At 50.9% G+C, this 16709-nt stretch overlaps 2 protein-coding genes across 10 annotated transcripts in view; one reads left to right on the top strand and one right to left on the bottom strand.

The window, feature by feature from the left end:
* Positions 1–2917, bottom strand: part of LOC138736458 (katanin p60 ATPase-containing subunit A1-like) — a 79854-nt gene extending 76937 nt beyond the window's left edge. For 2 of the 4 annotated variants that reach the window (XM_069886019.1, XM_069886017.1), the window contains exon 1: positions 1749–2004. The gene's annotated coding sequence lies outside the window, so the exon portion shown is untranslated. Of the gene's footprint in view, positions 1–1748; positions 2005–2721 lie in introns of those variants that run through there. The other 2 variants (XM_069886021.1, XM_069886018.1) reach the window with 2 other exon arrangements.
* ppil4 (peptidylprolyl isomerase (cyclophilin)-like 4) overlaps positions 2136–16709 on the top strand; it is a 62753-nt gene continuing 48179 nt past the window's right edge. For 5 of the 6 annotated variants that reach the window (XR_011340285.1, XR_011340286.1, XM_069886024.1 and 2 more), the window contains exon 1: positions 2137–3019. Coding sequence is in view for 4 of the 6 variants with exons in the window: in XM_069886024.1 (XP_069742125.1) it covers positions 2950–3019 (70 nt within the window). In the remaining 2 variants the exon portion in view is untranslated. Of the gene's footprint in view, positions 3020–16709 lie in introns of all 6 variants that reach the window. The other variant, XM_069886025.1, reaches the window with a different exon arrangement.

The following is a 16709-nucleotide window of genomic DNA, read 5'->3' on the forward strand; positions in this document are numbered from 1 at the left end:
TTGTTCCAGAGGCTTCGGGATTTCAGCCTTTCTATCAACCTTGCAAAGTATGGCAAACACACAATTAATTTTTTTGGTCACAGGACTTAGGCCCACTACAGTTAAAGGGCTGCAAGAATTCCTGGGAATGATTAACGTTTATAACAGGTTCATCCCAGCAGCTGCCAGAATCACGAAGCCCTTGTTCCACATTCTTATCGGCAAATCTAAAAAACTCCCTGGACTACAAAGGCCACAGAAACATTTGATAAAGCAAAAGAGGTGCATTCAAAGGTAACCATGTTGGCCCACCCCTATATGCATGCCCCACTTGCACTCACGTCAGATGCATCGGACATCGTCGTGGGGGAAGTCTTAGAACAGATAATCAGTGTTCACTAGCAACCCCTGACATTTTTCAGCTGACACCTATGCCTGCCCGAATTAAAGTACAACGTTTTCCACCGGGAGTCGTTAGCGTTTTATCTGGCCATCAAACATTTCAGATATTTTCTTGAGGGTAGGCATTTTACTGCATTTACTGACCATAAGCCTCTAACATTTGCCCTTGCCATGTTTATGGATCCCTGGTCGCCGCATCAACAGAAGTATCTAGCCTATATTCCTGAATTTATCTCGGATGTGCGGCATTTGTCCGGTAAAGTCAACGTTGTAGCTGATGCCTTGTCCAGGACAATGCGATTACAGGAGGGCTGGATCTCCAGGCTCTCGCAATAGCCCAACAAGAGGACCAGGAGCTACAAGCTTTCAGTACAGCTGTTATGGACCTGCTCTTAGCCAACGTTCCATTGGGCCCTGACCAGGTGAACATACTTTGTGATACTTAACAGGTCACCCATGACCAATCATCCCACTGTGTTGGCAGAGGAAACTTTTCGACCACACTCATGGCCTCCCCCATTCATCTGTCCGCACAACTGCCAAGCTTACGTCCTCAAAATAAGGAAGCAGGTTACTCACTGGGCATGAACATGCCTCTCCTGCCAGGCAGCTAAGATCCAACAGCACACCCAAGCATCAATTCAACAATTTCTACCTACGACTCAAATGTTTCAGCATGTTGTGGGCCCGCTGCCCGTGTTCAGAGGTCAACTGTATACACTAACAATGGTTGTCTGTTTTACCTGCTGGCCGGAAGCTACACCAATGATGGACATCATGGCTGAAATGTAAGCTCAGACTTTTCTCTCGACCTGGGTTGAGAATATCAGTCCATCTAACCTCTGACAGGGGTACTCAGTTTATTTCAACCTTGTGGGCAAACATAGTGAGACACAGTAGTTCTACCAGCATCTGAAACAAGCCGCGGGCCTCAGTGGGCAGATGAGTATCATGGGTACTGTTTAGGTATTAAAACGGCACCTAAGGATGACCTGGAGACCTCTTCAGTAGAATTAGTTTACAGCACTCTACTCCTAGTACCGGCAGACATCACTCCTTCTCCAGCCAAAAAGATAGATCCTCAGTTACAGAGGAACAAGATGGGTTCCATGGCTCCAGTTCCACCAACTCGTCATGGATCATCATCTACACATGTTCCTGCTGCTCTCAACTCTACTTCTTACGTCTTTGTTCAACATCCATGCCACACTACACTCCTGCAGCAACCTTACAAGGGGCCTTATAAAGTGCTGCAGCACTAAATGGATCTACGATGCTATTGGACATTGGTGGGCAACCAGAACTTTTTACACAAGACAGACTGAAGCCTGCACACAAGGACAATGGTGAACCTGTGCATGACCCACCTCCCAAGCGCCAGGAACGCACTTCTAAAATACTCCAAGGTGTGACATTGCAGCCATGCAACGATTCTTGGGGGTGGGGGAGTGATGGGGCAGACCTAGCGGCTGCACAGCTGGACAGGCAGAATCCCCGCGCTGAGCAGCCAGCACAGAATGGTGTGGGCTCCCCTTCTTTGCCCTGGAGAAGCCCATGTTTGCAGACTCATATTGGGCTGATGATGCATGTTGCTTCTCTGCCAAGGACAATGACTGCCGTGCGCTAACTTTCCTCCCCTTTGTGAGGCGCGCTGACGTCACTCTCGTTTATGAGGCGCTCTGACGTCACTCCCCTTTATGAGGCGCGCTGACGTCACTCCCCTTTGTGAGGCGTGTGATTGTTTTAAAATAAAAAGCAGTTGGTAGTTGACTCCCTCTGGTAACTGTGTTTCCTGAGCTCTGCAGTTAGTCCCACTAAGCTCTCTCTAATTCTTCTAAACTACAGCAAATACGTCCTTGAGCCTCACAAGAGTAAAGATGTGGTAGCTTTAGAGAGGATGCTGCCGAGATTAGAGAGCAGGCCTTTTGAGGACAGGTTGAGTAAGCTCGGGCTTTTCTCTTCGAAAGGATGAGAGGCAGCTTTCTTCACTGCTCTGGAGCCTCTCTAACGCCAACATATCCTTCCTTAGATAAGCATCCCCAAGCTGTTCACAACATCCTCTGCCCCAGAGAAGAGGGATGCGGGGAAACGAGAGGCTGAAGAGCGAGCCTCTGTCTCCAGGTGGACGCTGAGAGCCCCACACCGATGATCCCCTGTTCTTTTAGCCAAATTTACCGATGCTAGTATCTACTATGCGGAATACCGCTTAATTCTCCGTTTGGCCTTTTCGGATTTGATTGGTTCAATACAACTACGGCGTGATAGGCAGATGGTTAACAGTTAGATGCCTTTTCCGAGGCCTAAACCAGGCCACACAAAGAGCCCCGGCTTGTAGCTCACCTGATCCTTTAAAGAGCCACCGCGACAGAGAAGACCCCTACCCCCGACTTCCCTCCCTGGTGCTGCCAACTCCTGGATGGCGCGGCCGGATCAGACGAAACTCTCCGGGCTCAGGGCTGCAGCACCCGATAGGAGCGCGCGAGGAAACAGGACCAGTCCCGCGCTACTCGACGTCAGGTGACGTGACGTGGTCACCTGGCCGCCATTTTGCACCAGGTCGTTGACAAAATGGCGGTGCTGCTGGAAACGACGCTTGGTGATCTTGTGGTTGATTTGTACACGGAGGAGCGACCTCGGGGTTCGTAAATGTTTGTAGTTAGAGCTTGATGCGGTTTAAAAATATGTTTTTAATATAGTAAGGCAATGAAAAAATATACAATTTCAAATCATTTCTGTAAAGTAACGGTCGGAACCTGAAATGCTGCCTGACCACCTTCTTGCTGATGCTGCCTGACCCGTGGAGTCCCTCTACCTTTGTTTGTTGCAAGAATAACTTTCGCAATTTAAAAAGGCACAACTAGCGAAGTTGTTTATTTTTTAAATGTGGTTTTTGTTGTAAATTAGATAAATGGTAATGAATCAGGTCAGTGACAGTGATTGACAGTTAAGTCTTAATCTGGTTTTAGAGCTAGTCTTTGATGCTAGAAATAGGAAAAATAATACTTGAGTCAGGGAAGATATGTTAAGAGTGAAATAAATGACCTGTTTCTTCGGGTTGTACTTGTGCAATAAACCTGATTTCAAGTCGCTGAATTCTGATGAAGAAACTTGTTCATCTGAAACAACGGTTGGTGTCTGGGAATGGATGCTGACTAACCCACGTTGGGTAATTGGAGTTTTTTTTTCCCCCTTATTTGATATCTGACATCTGTACGTTTACTTTGTGTGAAAGTTGTGTGGATGTTGTCGGACTCTGGCTTTAACTTACTCTTAATTTAGTCTATGTGTAGTCTGAGTCCAGCGTGTTCTTTGAATGAAGTGATAGGAGAAGTTCAACAGTCAATTTATTACACAGCACAAGAATAAAACTTAACAGAGCTCTGGGTCAGTCATTAGTTCATAGGTCACCTGCACAGTGAGCTATTCCCCAAGACTGACCCCTATTGTCCAGTTGGCTCAGTTTATATAGATCAACCTTATACAGAACAAAAGTTGGCTTCCTTTGCTAGATTTCATTATCATACAGAACAAAAGTTGTCTTCCTTTGCTAGATCTTTTTGCATAAGTGTTATCACAAGTCATCTCCTGTTTTGCAGATATCTGGGGTGTAGCACTCCCATCTTAATCCTCCAAGCCAGACTATCCTGTTGATTGGATCAGAAATTAATTCATCCCCAGATATTTCTAATCATCATTCTGTTCTTGTCTGGCCAATTTCTGCTGTTCTCTTTAACACCTCCTCCTGCCTTAATCTTCCTCCTAGACTGGTTTTCCATTCCCTTTGTTTCTTGCAGGCCATTCTTTGTTCTGGTCTGGCCTGTGTCTCCTGTGCTACTCACCACCTCCTTTAGTTTGAGCATTCCTCCTAAATCGTTTTATGCATTTCCTCTCCCTGTATTTTGGAGCAGACCATTTTGCTCAGCCAACTTTGCTCCATGCTGTGATTGCCACTGAATCACATTCCTTTTTTTCCCTGACTCATGCAGTACATATAAACTTATTAATTAATCATTTCTTCCATAATGTTTTAACCCCTAGATTCCAACAGTCCCCCTTTTGGTCTCATGAAAATGAGACCAACCACCAGTTAACTTATGGGACCAAGACCTCAGGACTTATTGCAAGGACCGGCGTCTCTGACCCCTTGTTAAACTTAACCTCACAAACTTGGCCATTATGAACACACTTCAGTCCAGTGGGGGCCCCAACACTGTGTTCAGGAACGTCAGTCCAATCCGCAATGTACTGTTTCGGTTCGTTATGGGCCTCCCAGGCTGACCACAAACACTTTGTACAGTTGTTTCCTTCTCCAGATGCTTCAAAGGCTAGGAACAACATCACCCATAGTCCCCACATAGTGTCCATCACAGCCCCCTAAATTCTGTTGACTTCAATATAGAAATATCACTTCAAATACTGAAATACAGTCACCGTAATCCAATAGTCTCTTTAAAGGGACCTGTTCAAAAAGTTCTTAGTCTGTAGTTGCTTCACAGAGTCCCAGACACCTCCGTTCGAATCTGTTCCAGTGTCCGTGTTGGTGGGTCCGTTGCTGTTCACTGACTCCAATGATACTACGTCTCGCCTTTTCCCTGTAGTCGAACCGCGTGGGACGTCCTCTCCACCACTCTGTAGGGTCCTGTCCACCTGGGCTCCGACCACTTTCTCTTGATCACCTTTAGCAGAACCCACTCCGCAGTGATGGTAGCGGGGTTTCACCTTTTCATTCGGTACTTGTAACCTGTTGTGAAAAATCTGACACCAGAGCCGTTAGTTTATCATAATAAAGCTTGCATCCCATTGAACTTACCTCATTCTTCGTAGTCTGAATTCCGGATCCCGGTCCCAGAAACTGGTGCCCCGTTTGTAGTTCATATGGAGTAAATCCTGTCACAGAATTTACCGAACTCCTTATTGACATTAATGCCAGGGGCAACGCATCCACCCAATTTAGTTTGGTCTGTGCCTGTACTTTCCCGATCTTACCTTTTATTGTTTGGTTCATCCTCTCCACTTTCCCTTGGGATTGTGGATGGTACACCGTTCCAAAGGCATGTTTCAATCCCATCATTGCTTCTACCTCCTGTAGATCATTATTCTTAAAATGACTTCCATTATCAGACCTAATTTTTCTAGGAAATCCGTGTCTCGGAATATACTGGTTGATCAGGAATTTACATACCGTCCTTGCATCTTCTCTTTTGGCAGGGATTACCTCCGGCCACCCTGTGAACACGTCTACTGCTACTAAGAGGTATCGATAGCCACTTACCCTCTCAATCATGTCCGTATAATCAAGTACGATTTCCTGCCCTGGTAACTTCGGTAGCGGGAACTGACCTTCATGTGGCTTTACAGTCGCCTTTACATTGAAAGCTATACATACATACCTCACACTCTCTAATATGGTTCTCCACCATCGCCGGCAGGAAGGGGGTGCCACCAATGGATCAAGTACCTTATCACCTGCTTCTTTCCACAGTGTGTTAGCCCATGCACCTCCTCGAGGAGGGGTTTCATGAGTCCAGATGGTAAAACTGGCCTCCCGTCTATCGATCTCCATAATCCTTGATCCTTGGTTGCCCCCCTTTCCTCCCATACCATCCTTTCCTGAGGTGATGCCTTTGCTTGTTCCTGTACTATTACTTCTACCCTACACGGTGGTAATAAGTCATGTGCTGTTCTGTCTGCCTGTATCATAATAAACTGAGAGCCGTATCCTGCTGCCCTTTTAGCGCCCATGTCCGCTTCTTGATTTCCCTGAGCCACCATCGTATCTGTTCTATCATGTCCTTTACATTTAAGAACTGCTAATGCCCTTGGTTTGAGGAGAGCCTCAACCAGTTTCCTAACGTCCTTCTCGTGTTTAATTGGGGTCATTGCTGCTGTTAAAAACCCACTTCTAATCCATTGACTAAGCTCAACCTGTATTGTCCCTACCACATATGCCGAGTCTGTATATATATTGACCTCCTTCCCTTCTGCCCATTCTTTTTTTTTTTTTCTTTGGCTTGGCTTCGCGGACGAAGATTTATGGAGGGGGTAAAAAGTCCACGTCAGCTGCAGGCTCGTTTGTGGCTGACCAGTCCGATGCGGGACAGGCAGACACGATTGCAGCGGTTGCAAGGGAAAATTGGTTGGTTGGGGTTGGGTGTTGGGTTTTTCCTCCTTTGCCTTTTGTCAGTGAGGTGGGCTCTGCGGTCTTCTTCAAAGGAGGCTGCTGCCCGCCAAACTGTGAGGCGCCAAGATGCACGGTTTGAGGCGTTATCAGCCCACTGGCGGTGGTCAATGTGGCAGGCACCAAGAGATTTCTTTAGGCAGTCCTTGTACCTTTTCTTTGGTGCACCTCTGTCACGGTGGCCAGTGGAGAGCCCGCCATATAATACGATCTTGGGAAGGCGATGGTCCTCCATTCTGGAGACGTGACCCATCCAGCGCAGCTGGATCTTCAGCAGCGTGGACTCGATGCTGTCGACCTCTGCCATCTCGAGTACCTCGACGTTAGGGGTGTGAGCGCTCCAATGGATGTTGAGGATGGAGCGGAGACAACGCTGGTGGAAGCGTTCTAGGAGCCGTAGGTGGTGCCGGTAGAGGACCCATGATTCGGAGCCGAACAGGAGTGTGGGTATGACAACGGCTCTGTATACGCTTATCTTTGTGAGGTTTTTCAGTTGGTTGTTTTTCCAGACTCTTTTGTGTAGTCTTCCAAAGGCGCTATTTGCCTTGGCGAGTCTGTTGTCTATCTCATTGTCGATCCTTGCATCTGATGAAATGGTGCAGCCGAGATAGGTAAACTGGTTGACCGTTTTGAGTTTTGTGTGCCCGATGGAGATGTGGGGGGGCTGGTAGTCATGGTGGGGAGCTGGCTGATGGAGGACCTCAGTTTTCTTCAGGCTGACTTCCAGGCCAAACATTTTGGCAGTTTCCGCAAAGCAGGACGTCAAGCGCTGAAGAGCTGGCTCTGAATGGGCAACTAAAGCGGCATCATCTGCAAAGAGTAGTTCACGGACAAGTTTCTCTTGTGTCTTGGTGTGAGCTTGCAGGCGCCTCAGATTGAAGAGACTGCCATCCGTGCGGTACCGGATGTAAACAGCGTCTTCATTGTTGGGGTCTTTCATGGCTTGGTTCAGCATCATGCTGAAGAAGATTGAAAAGCGGGTTGGTGCGAGAACACAGCCTTGCTTCACGCCATTGTTAATGGAGAAGGGTTCAGAGAGCTCATTGCTGTATCTGACCCGACCTTGTTGGTTTTCGTGCAGTTGGATAATCATGTTGAGGAACTTTGGGGGACATCCGATGCGCTCTAGTATTTGCCAAAGCCCTTTCCTGCTCACGGTGTCGAAGGCTTTGGTGAGGTCAACAAAGGTGATGTAGAGTCCTTTGTTTTGTTCTCTACACTTTTCTTGGAGCTGTCTGAGGGCAAAGACCATGTCAGTGGTTCTTCTGTTAGCGCGAAAGCCGCACTGTGATTCTGGGAGAATATTCTCAGCGACACTAGGTATTATTCTATTTAGTAGAATCCTAGCAAAGATTTTGCCTGCAATGGAGAGCAACGTGATTCCCCTGTAGTTTGAGCAGTCTGATTTCTCGCCTTTGTTTTTGTACAGGGTGATGATGGTGGCATCACGAAGATCCTGAGGCAGTTTACCTTGGTCCCAACAAAGCTTGAAAAACTCATGCAGTTTGGCATGCAGAGTTTTGCCGCCAGCCTTCCAGACTTCTGGGGGGATTCCATCCATACCTGCTGCTTTGCCACTTTTCAGTTGTTCGATTGCCTTATATGTCTCATCCAGGGTGGGAACCTCATCCAGCTCTAGCCTTAGGGGCTGTTGAGGGAGCTGGAGCAGGGCGGAATCTTGGACTGAGCGGTTGGTACTGAAAAGAGATTGGAAGTGTTCTGACCATCGGTTGAGGATGGAGATCTTGTCGCTGAGGAGGACTTTGCCGTCTGAGCTGCGCAGCGGGCTTTGGACTTGGGGTGAGGGGCCGTACACAGCCTTTAGAGCCTCGTAGAAACCCCTGAAGTCGCCAATGTCCGCGCTGAGCTGTGTTCGTTTGGCGAGGCTAGTCCACCACTCATTTTGGATCTCCCGGAGTTTGCGCTGAAGATGGCTGCATGCGCGACCGAAGGCTTGTTTCTTCTCTGGACAGGACGGCTTTGTAAGGTGAGCCTGGTGGGCAGCTCGCTTCTTTGCCAGCAGCTCCTGGATTTCCTGGCTGTTTTTGTCAAACCAGTCCTTGTTTTTCCTGGAGGAGAAGCCCAGTACCTCTTCAGTGGATTGCAGTATGGTAGTCTTCAACTGATCCCAGAGGGTTTCAGGGGACGGGTCCGTGAGGCGGGTTGCAACGTCGAGCTTTGCTTTGAGGTTTGCCTGGAAGTTTCCTCTCGCTTCGTCTGACTGCAGTTTTCCAACATTGAACCTCTTTCTGGGGGCTTTATTGTTCCGGGGCTTTATTGTTCCTGGGCTTTGGCTTGAAGTGAAGGTTGAGCTTGCAGCGAACCAGCCGGTGGTCAGTGTGGCATTCCGCGCTAGGCATGACCCTGGTGTGGAGCACATCTTGTTTGTCACTTTCTCGCACCAGGATGTAGTCCAGGAGGTGCCAGTGTTTGGATCGGGGATGCATCCAGGTGGTCTTAAGGCTGTCGCTCTGCTGAAAAAGGGTGTTTGTAATGACAAGCCGCTGTTCTGCGCAGAGCTCCAACAGGAGGCGCCCATTGTCGTTGCACTTGCCGACGCCATGCTTGCCCAGGATTCCTGGCCAGGTTTCTGAGTCTTTGCCGACACGAGCGTTGAAGTCGCCCAGGATGACAACCTTGTCGGCTGTAGGGGTACGTTGGATGAGGTTGCCCAGGTCGGTGTAGAACTTGTTCTTTTCTGCTGGTTCCGCCTGGAGGGTTGGAGCATAGACACTGATGAGGGTGATGTGACGCTTGTTTTGAAGTGGGAGTCGCATGGACATGATTCGGTCCGAGAGGCCTGTCGGAAGGTTTTCGAGTTTGGAGGCAATGAAGCTCTTGACCATGAAGCCTACACCAGATAGGCGTCGTTCATCCGAAGGCTTGCCAGACCAGTAGAGTGTGTAGTCCGCGCCGCGTTCTTGGAAGCTGCCTACATCTGCCAGGCGGACTTCACTGAGAGCGGCTATGTCGATGTCAAGTCTGAGGAGTTCATGTGCAATGAGGGCAGACCGACGTTCAGGTCGATGGCTGTCAGTCTTATCTAGCATGGTTCTGATGTTCCAGCATGCTAGCTTGAGTTTGTGAGCATCTTTTGAAGGGGAGGACGTGGAGGGGGAGGACGTGGAGGGGGAGGACGTGGAGGGGGAGGACGTGGAGGGGGAGGACGTGGAGGGGGAGGACGTGGAGGGGGAGGACGTGGAGGGGGAGGACGTGGAGGGGGAGGACGTGGAGGGGGAGGACGTGGAGGGGGAGGACGTGGAGGGGGAGGACGTGGAGGGGGAGGACGTGGAGGGGGAGGACGTGGAGGGGGAGGACGTGGAGGGGGAGGACGTGGAGGGGGAGGACGTGGAGGGGGAGGACGTGGAGGGGGAGGACGTGGAGGGGGAGGACGTGGAGGGGGAGGACGTGGAGGGGGAGGACGTGGAGGGGGAGGACGTGGAGGGGGAGGACGTGGAGGGGGAGGACGTGGAGGGGGAGGACGTGGAGGGGGAGGACGTGGAGGGGGAGGACGTGGAGGGGGAGGACGTGGAGGGGGAGGACGTGGAGGGGGAGGACGTGGAGGGGGAGGACGTGGAGGGGGAGGACGTGGAGGGGGAGGACGTGGAGGGGGAGGACGTGGAGGGGGAGGACGTGGAGGGGGAGGACGTGGAGGGGGAGGACGTGGACCTGTCCTCGGGCCTGCGCAAAGGAGCTTTTAGGTGGAGTGCAGTGCGCGCAGTACTGGCCCCACCCTTTACACCCATGGTTCGTGTGCCGTGGCCAAGCAAGCTGGGACGTGGCAGCGAGGTCCTTGGGTCGTAGGTTTTATATCGGAGTGGCCTTCTCCTATGCAGGTTTCTTACCCGGGCTGGAGGGGCCTGCCTCCCCTCCTAGGTCGGTCCATACTGCCCGGACCGGGGCCTCCGTCTGCCTCACTCGACCGAGGCCGGGGCCGCCGCCTCCCCCTTGCTCCTGCCCGTATCGGGGCCGCCGCCGTCTACCCTTCGCCCGGGCCGGGGCCGCCGCTGCTCTCCCTGTGCCCGGACTGGGGCCGCCGCCTCCCCCTTGCTCCTGCCCGTATCGGGGCCGCCGCCGTCTACCCTTCGCCCGGACCGGGGCCGGGGCCGCCGCTGCTCTCCCTGTGCCCGGACTGGGGCCGCCGCCTCCCCCTTGCTCCTGCCCGTATCGGGGCCGCCGCCGTCTACCCTTCGCCCGGACCGGGGCCGGGGCCGCTGCTGCTCTCCCTGTGCCTGGACTGGGGCCGCCGCCTCCCACTCCCTGTCCGGACCGGGGCCTCCGTCTGCCTCACTCGACCGAGGCCGGGGCCGCCGTCTCCCCCTTGCTCCTGCCCGTATTGGGGCCGCCGCCGTCTACCCTTCGCCCGGACCGGGGCCGGGGCCGCCGCTGCTCTCCCTGTGCCCGGACTGGGGCCGCCGCCTCCCCCTTGCTCCTGCCCGTATCGGGGCCGCCGCCGTCTACCCTTCGCCCGGACCGGGGCCGGGGCCGCCGCTGCTCTCCCTGTGCCCGGACTGGGGCCGCCGCCTCCCCCTTGCTCCTGCCCGTATCGGGGCCGCCGCCGTCTACCCTTCGCCCGGACCAGGGCCGGGGCCGCTGCTGCTGCTGCCCATTCTAATGCTGCTATCATTCCCTGTAGTTCTGCGAGTTGTGCTGACTCCTTTCCTCTCACTGTCCCTGTAATGATTTCTTCAAATCCTCCTGTAGTTTTTCGTACCACCGCATAGGCAGCTTTCAATCCATCTGTGGGGTGTCTGTAACAACACCCATCTATAAACAAGGTTTCATCTGGTTCTCTTAAGGGTGTAGCCTGTAAGTCAGGTCTTATTTTAATATCCTTCACTACCCTCTTCTCACAACAGTGTGGTTCTCCCTCTCCCATATTGTCTGCCATATTAATGCCTTCATGGGTAAATGTAACATTTGGAGCATTCAGGATCTTTTCTAGTCTCGTCTGCCTTAGTGAAGTCATTGTAAATGCTGTCGAGCTCACAAATGCTACAATGCTATGTGTTGTTAATACCGTCAGGCCATGTCCCATTACTATGTGTGCCACCTTTTGTAGAATCTTTGCTACTCCCGCTGCATGTCTCGTACATGGTGGGTGTCTGTCTTCCGTCGGATCTAGTGTGATACTCACATACATGAGCACACATCTTCCACCCCCTTTTTTCTGAAAAAGAACACCATCAATTGTGTGTGCTTTTTCAGAAACATCCAAAAAGAAAGGTAGTTTATAATTTGGAATCACCAAATCTATAGCTGTTGTAAGAGCTTGCTTCAATAGAATAAAACTCATCTCAGCCTGTGCAGTCCAATCAAGTGTAGCTCCCAGATTCCTCATCCCCTGCTCATTCACCGAAGTTCGCAGTGGATGTGTCAACTCACCATCTTTCTTTGGCTTGGCTTCGCGGACGAAGATTTATGGAGGGGGGTAAAAAGTCCACGTCAGCTGCAGGCTCGTTTGTGGCTGACCAGTCCGATGCGGGACAGGCAGACACGATTGCAGCGGTTGCAAGGGAAAATTGGTTGGTTGGGGTTGGGTGTTGGGTTTTTCCTCCTTTGCCTTTTGTCAGTGAGGTGGGCTCTGCGGTCTTCTTCAAAGGAGGCTGCTGCCCGCCAAACTGTGAGGCGCCAAGATGCACGGTTTGAGGCGTTATCAGCCCACTGGCGGTGGTCAATGTGGCAGGCACCAAGAGATTTCTTTAGGCAGACCTTGTACCTTTTCTTTGGTGCACCTCTGTCACGGTGGCCAGTGGAGAGCTCGCCATATAATACGATCTTGGGAAGGCGATGGTCCTCCATTCTGGAGACGTGACCCATCCAGCGCAGCTGGATCTTCAGCAGCGTGGACTCGATGCTGTCGACCTCTGCCATCTCGAGTACCTCGACGTTAGGGGTGTGAGCGCTCCAATGGATGTTGAGGATGGAGCGGAGACAACGCTGGTGGAAGCGTTCTAGGAGCCGTAGGTGGTGCCGGTAGAGGACCCATGATTCGGAGCCGAACAGGAGTGTGGGTATGACAACGGCTCTGTATACGCTTATCTTTGTGAGGTTTTTCAGTTGGTTGTTTTTCCAGACTCTTTTGTGTAGTCTTCCAAAGGCGCTTCTCCTCCAGGAAAAACAAGGACTGGTTTGACGAAAACAGCCAGGAAATCCAGGAGCTGCTGGCAAAGAAGCGAGCTGCCCACCAGGCTCACCTTACAAAGCCGTCCTGTCCAGAGAAGAAACAAGCCTTCCGTCGCGCATGCAGCCATCTTCAGCGCAAACTCCGGGAGATCCAAAATGAGTGGTGGACTAGCCTCGCCAAACGAACACAGCTCAGCGCGGACATTGGCGACTTCAGGGGTTTCTACGAGGCTCTAAAGGCTGTGTACGGCCCCTCATCCCAAGTCCAAAGCCCGCTGCGCAGCTCAGACGGCAAAGTCCTCCTCAGCGACAAGATCTCCATCCTCAACCGATGGTCAGAACACTTCCAATCTCTTTTCAGTACCAACCGCTCAGTCCAAGATTCCGCCCTGCTCCAGCTCCCTCAACAGCCCCTAAGGCTAGAGCTGGATGAGGTTCCCACCCTGGATGAGACATATAAGGCAATCGAACAACTGAAAAGTGGCAAAGCAGCAGGTATGGATGGAATCCCCCCAGAAGTCTGGAAGGCTGGCGGCAAAACACTGCATGCCAAACTGCATGAGTTTTTCAAGCAACTCACCATACGATGGGATAAACTGCCTACTATAACCTGACAAACCCAAAAACGAAAGCATCTCCTTTACTGTCTTTGGTTTTGGATGATGTAGTATCGCTGTTCGATGTGCAGGGGAAATCCCTGTGCCTTTCGCTGAGACCATTCTCCCTAAAAAGGTGACCACCTGCCTGCAGCATTGCAGCTTTGAGCAAGAGACTTTAAAGCCTGCCTTGAACAGCTGCACTAGCAGGAGACAGGTGGCCTCCAAACAGGAAGTATGATCAGGTGCTGCTAATAGGATGTCATCTACATACTGGATCAGAACTACCCCACCTGGCAGTGCTACCCCCCAGCTGTTCTTTCAACACCTGATAGAAAATCCCTGGAGATAAAATAAAGCCCTGCGGAAGCCTAGTATACCGCAACTTTCTACCTCTATACGTGAATGAAAACACATCTCTTAATGGTTCTGCCAGCGGCAAGCAAAAGAAAGCATTCGCTAAATCTATGCAAGAGAACCACTTGTGGTTAGGGGTTAAAGCAGTCATGGCAGTATATGGGCTTGGTACTGGAACTGTGGGTGTTCGCACAATACCATTGATGCGCCTTAAGTCATGGGCCATCCGATATTTGCCCATGTCTTGTTTAGGAACAGGTAAGATGGGTGTATTCCAACTAGAACACGAATGTTCCAACACCCCTGAATACATAAGGCCATCAATGGTATCTGCCAAACCTTCCTCAGCTTCAGGTTTGTGGGGATACTGCATCTGCCAAATAGGGGTGTAATCTGACAGTTCGAAGGTTATGGGATCAACCTGCTGACAAAAACCCACATCTGCTGATCCCACTGACCACAGGTTCTCAGGGAGAGAATCTAGCATAGGGGCCGAGTAGGGGTGATCCATCTTCTCTCTACAATGAAAGCGTTCAATCTGTCTATGCTCAAGGAGGACTTGATCATATGTCGGAGACAAAATTCTGTATGCCTGACCAGATGAGGAGAACTGCACTGTCGGTATTTGGGTGTTAGACCAGTCACTAAGGGACATCAAGTTCCGACACATCGGTCCCAAATCTTTTGCCTGGTGAGTAGTGCCAATTGCAAGGGTGACATGAGGAATGGCCTCACCTGCCATCTCATACCATTCCAGCTGTTCAGATGTCAGTGCCACCGTAGCGGCCACTCCCTCCTTTCCTACCACTATGTAGTCCGAATTAATCTCCCATTGCCTGCCCTCTACCTCTTCATAAAAGGCATGCTGATACATTTCATCCCCATCCCTATCGAAAAAGAGGGTCATATGGGGAGGGTCCGAGGAAGGGGTATACGGGTGTAACGTCTGGATCCACGGCTTCCATTGATTATAAAGCTTTAGCAGCCCCCCCTTCTGTGGGTCCTCTGGTTCCAACAGCCCCCAGTAAATGTCAGCCCATTGTCCATCAGATGCGGGTCCTCCAGCTGCCGCCAACAACATCTGAGAACCGGAATGAAGTGTAGTTAATGAACAGTTCATAGAATATCCATTTGGAAAGGTGACCTCTATTCCGCTGGGTCCACAAAGGATCGATGCTCCGCACCTGACCAGTAGGTCTCTGCCCAAAAGATTGGTAGGGCACCTGGCTGACAAAATGTATTGATGTGTAAAAGTCTGTCCCGCCACAGAAGTGACTAGTGGTGTAGAAAACGGCAGATTTTCTGGTGTACCCGAGAACCCTATCAGCTGGACGCTAGAGGATGATGTTTTATCTTGAAATTCAGTGCCAGTGAGTGTTGAAAATCTGGCTCCCGTATCCACTAAAAAGGATACTTCCATGTCCATAACTTTAATCTGCAGGAAAGGGTCTGCCAACCTAGCCTGCTCGTGGGTGCTCGGGCTCCATCACTGTGGGCAATATTGCTCCTCCTCTGTCAGCAAAGGGAATTGTCTCTTCGGAGCTAGAGCCGCATAGGGTGCCTGATGTACCGGGGGTGGCACAGACGATCTCTGGGGCTGGACCCAATGCTCATTTTGTGGTGGTCCATATCCCCTTCCCCCAGTCTACCGAGGATCCCAAGCCAGGGGGCAGTCTCTCTTCCAGTGTCCTGGCTGACTGCATACAAAACATACGGCTGGTTGCATTCGTGGAGCACCCCGACCTCTCCCTCTACTCGGAATCCCCCCCGTTGGACCTCCCATTCTGCCCACATAGGTGGGACCCGGTGCCCAATATGGGGCCGGGTGCCAACTCATATTATTCCCTTGTGGTGGCTGCGGTGGCTGCTGAATCATCTGGTTCGCACCCTTTGAGGAAATCTTTTTTTACCTCGTTTGCCTTTTTTCTAGCCTCTTCCAATTGAAGCTTAAGGAGTTGCACTTGTGCCGACTCCATAGTATGTTTGTCCTCCTTTTGCTTAGCCCTGTAACGTTTCATGTGATGGGTCAAATGTTTTTCCCATTGCTCACTCGAGCAGCCAGGAATATCAGGGTTATTCTCTAATGCCTCCCTAACTACAGCTGGCAGTCCACTCGTTACTGCAGCCCTAAAGAGTGTAGTCTGCAAGGGATCTGTGGCTGGGTGTACTCCTGCTTTATCCGTCCAACTCTCCTTACACTGACTCAAAAAGATCAAGATCTCCTCATCCTCTGACTCCTTTTGTCTATTGTGAGGAGTGGGGGTGGTGTGATCCTCTGACATTCCTACCGAGATGGCATTCTCAAGTGTCTGTTCTTGCTCTCTCTCATTTGTTTTTTCCAGTGGCATACTAGTTTCCCTTACTTTACATACATTCTGTATTTCCTTTGTTAACTCCTTAATTTCCTCCACCCTTTCCTGCATAACTCTCTTAAGTCTCTCCTTCGCCTCCTGGAGTTCGTGACCTGCTAATTCAGTGACATTCACTATTCCCTCATTTATCTGCATCACTGGCATCTGGGGAATCGGATAAGGTGGTGGCAACGTCTCTGGTAACTTTGGATATAGCGGGCTGACGGCTTAACCTCCCCCGTTTTCTCCTTAGTGATATGGGATCCCTTTTTAATATCATGTTGAAGGTTCGCTTCCACAGCCATGTAAGCCAATGTCATATTGTGTAAATCTGCCCTTCTCTGTTCCTTCACTTCTCTCTGTTGTTTAAGCCTTCTTCTATTCCATATAGATCCTTGTCCCTTTGCCTCATGTTCCTGTACCTCCTTGGCTGCTTCCCTCTCTGCTTCTCCTAAGTACAGTACCAGCCGGATTTTTTCAAACCCTCGTGGTACCTTCCCCTGACTCTGCAGCTCTTTCCATATCTGTTCGTACCGTGCCATAGCCTGTACCTCCTCTCCCTTTGGTACTCCTCCCAGTAATTGATTCCTTGTTTTTTCCCACTGTCGGTTTACAGATGGGGGAACTCCTCTGTCTTCCCCGAGCTCTTGCCCTACATCCCTATTTACTCCTTCCATTTTTAACCCTTTAGACTTTGTACTTCACTGGGTCTCTCCCCTG

The sequence above is a fragment of the Narcine bancroftii genome, chromosome 6, assembly GCF_036971445.1.
Source record: "Narcine bancroftii isolate sNarBan1 chromosome 6, sNarBan1.hap1, whole genome shotgun sequence".
NCBI classification, from domain to species: Eukaryota; Metazoa; Chordata; class Chondrichthyes; order Torpediniformes; family Narcinidae; genus Narcine; species Narcine bancroftii.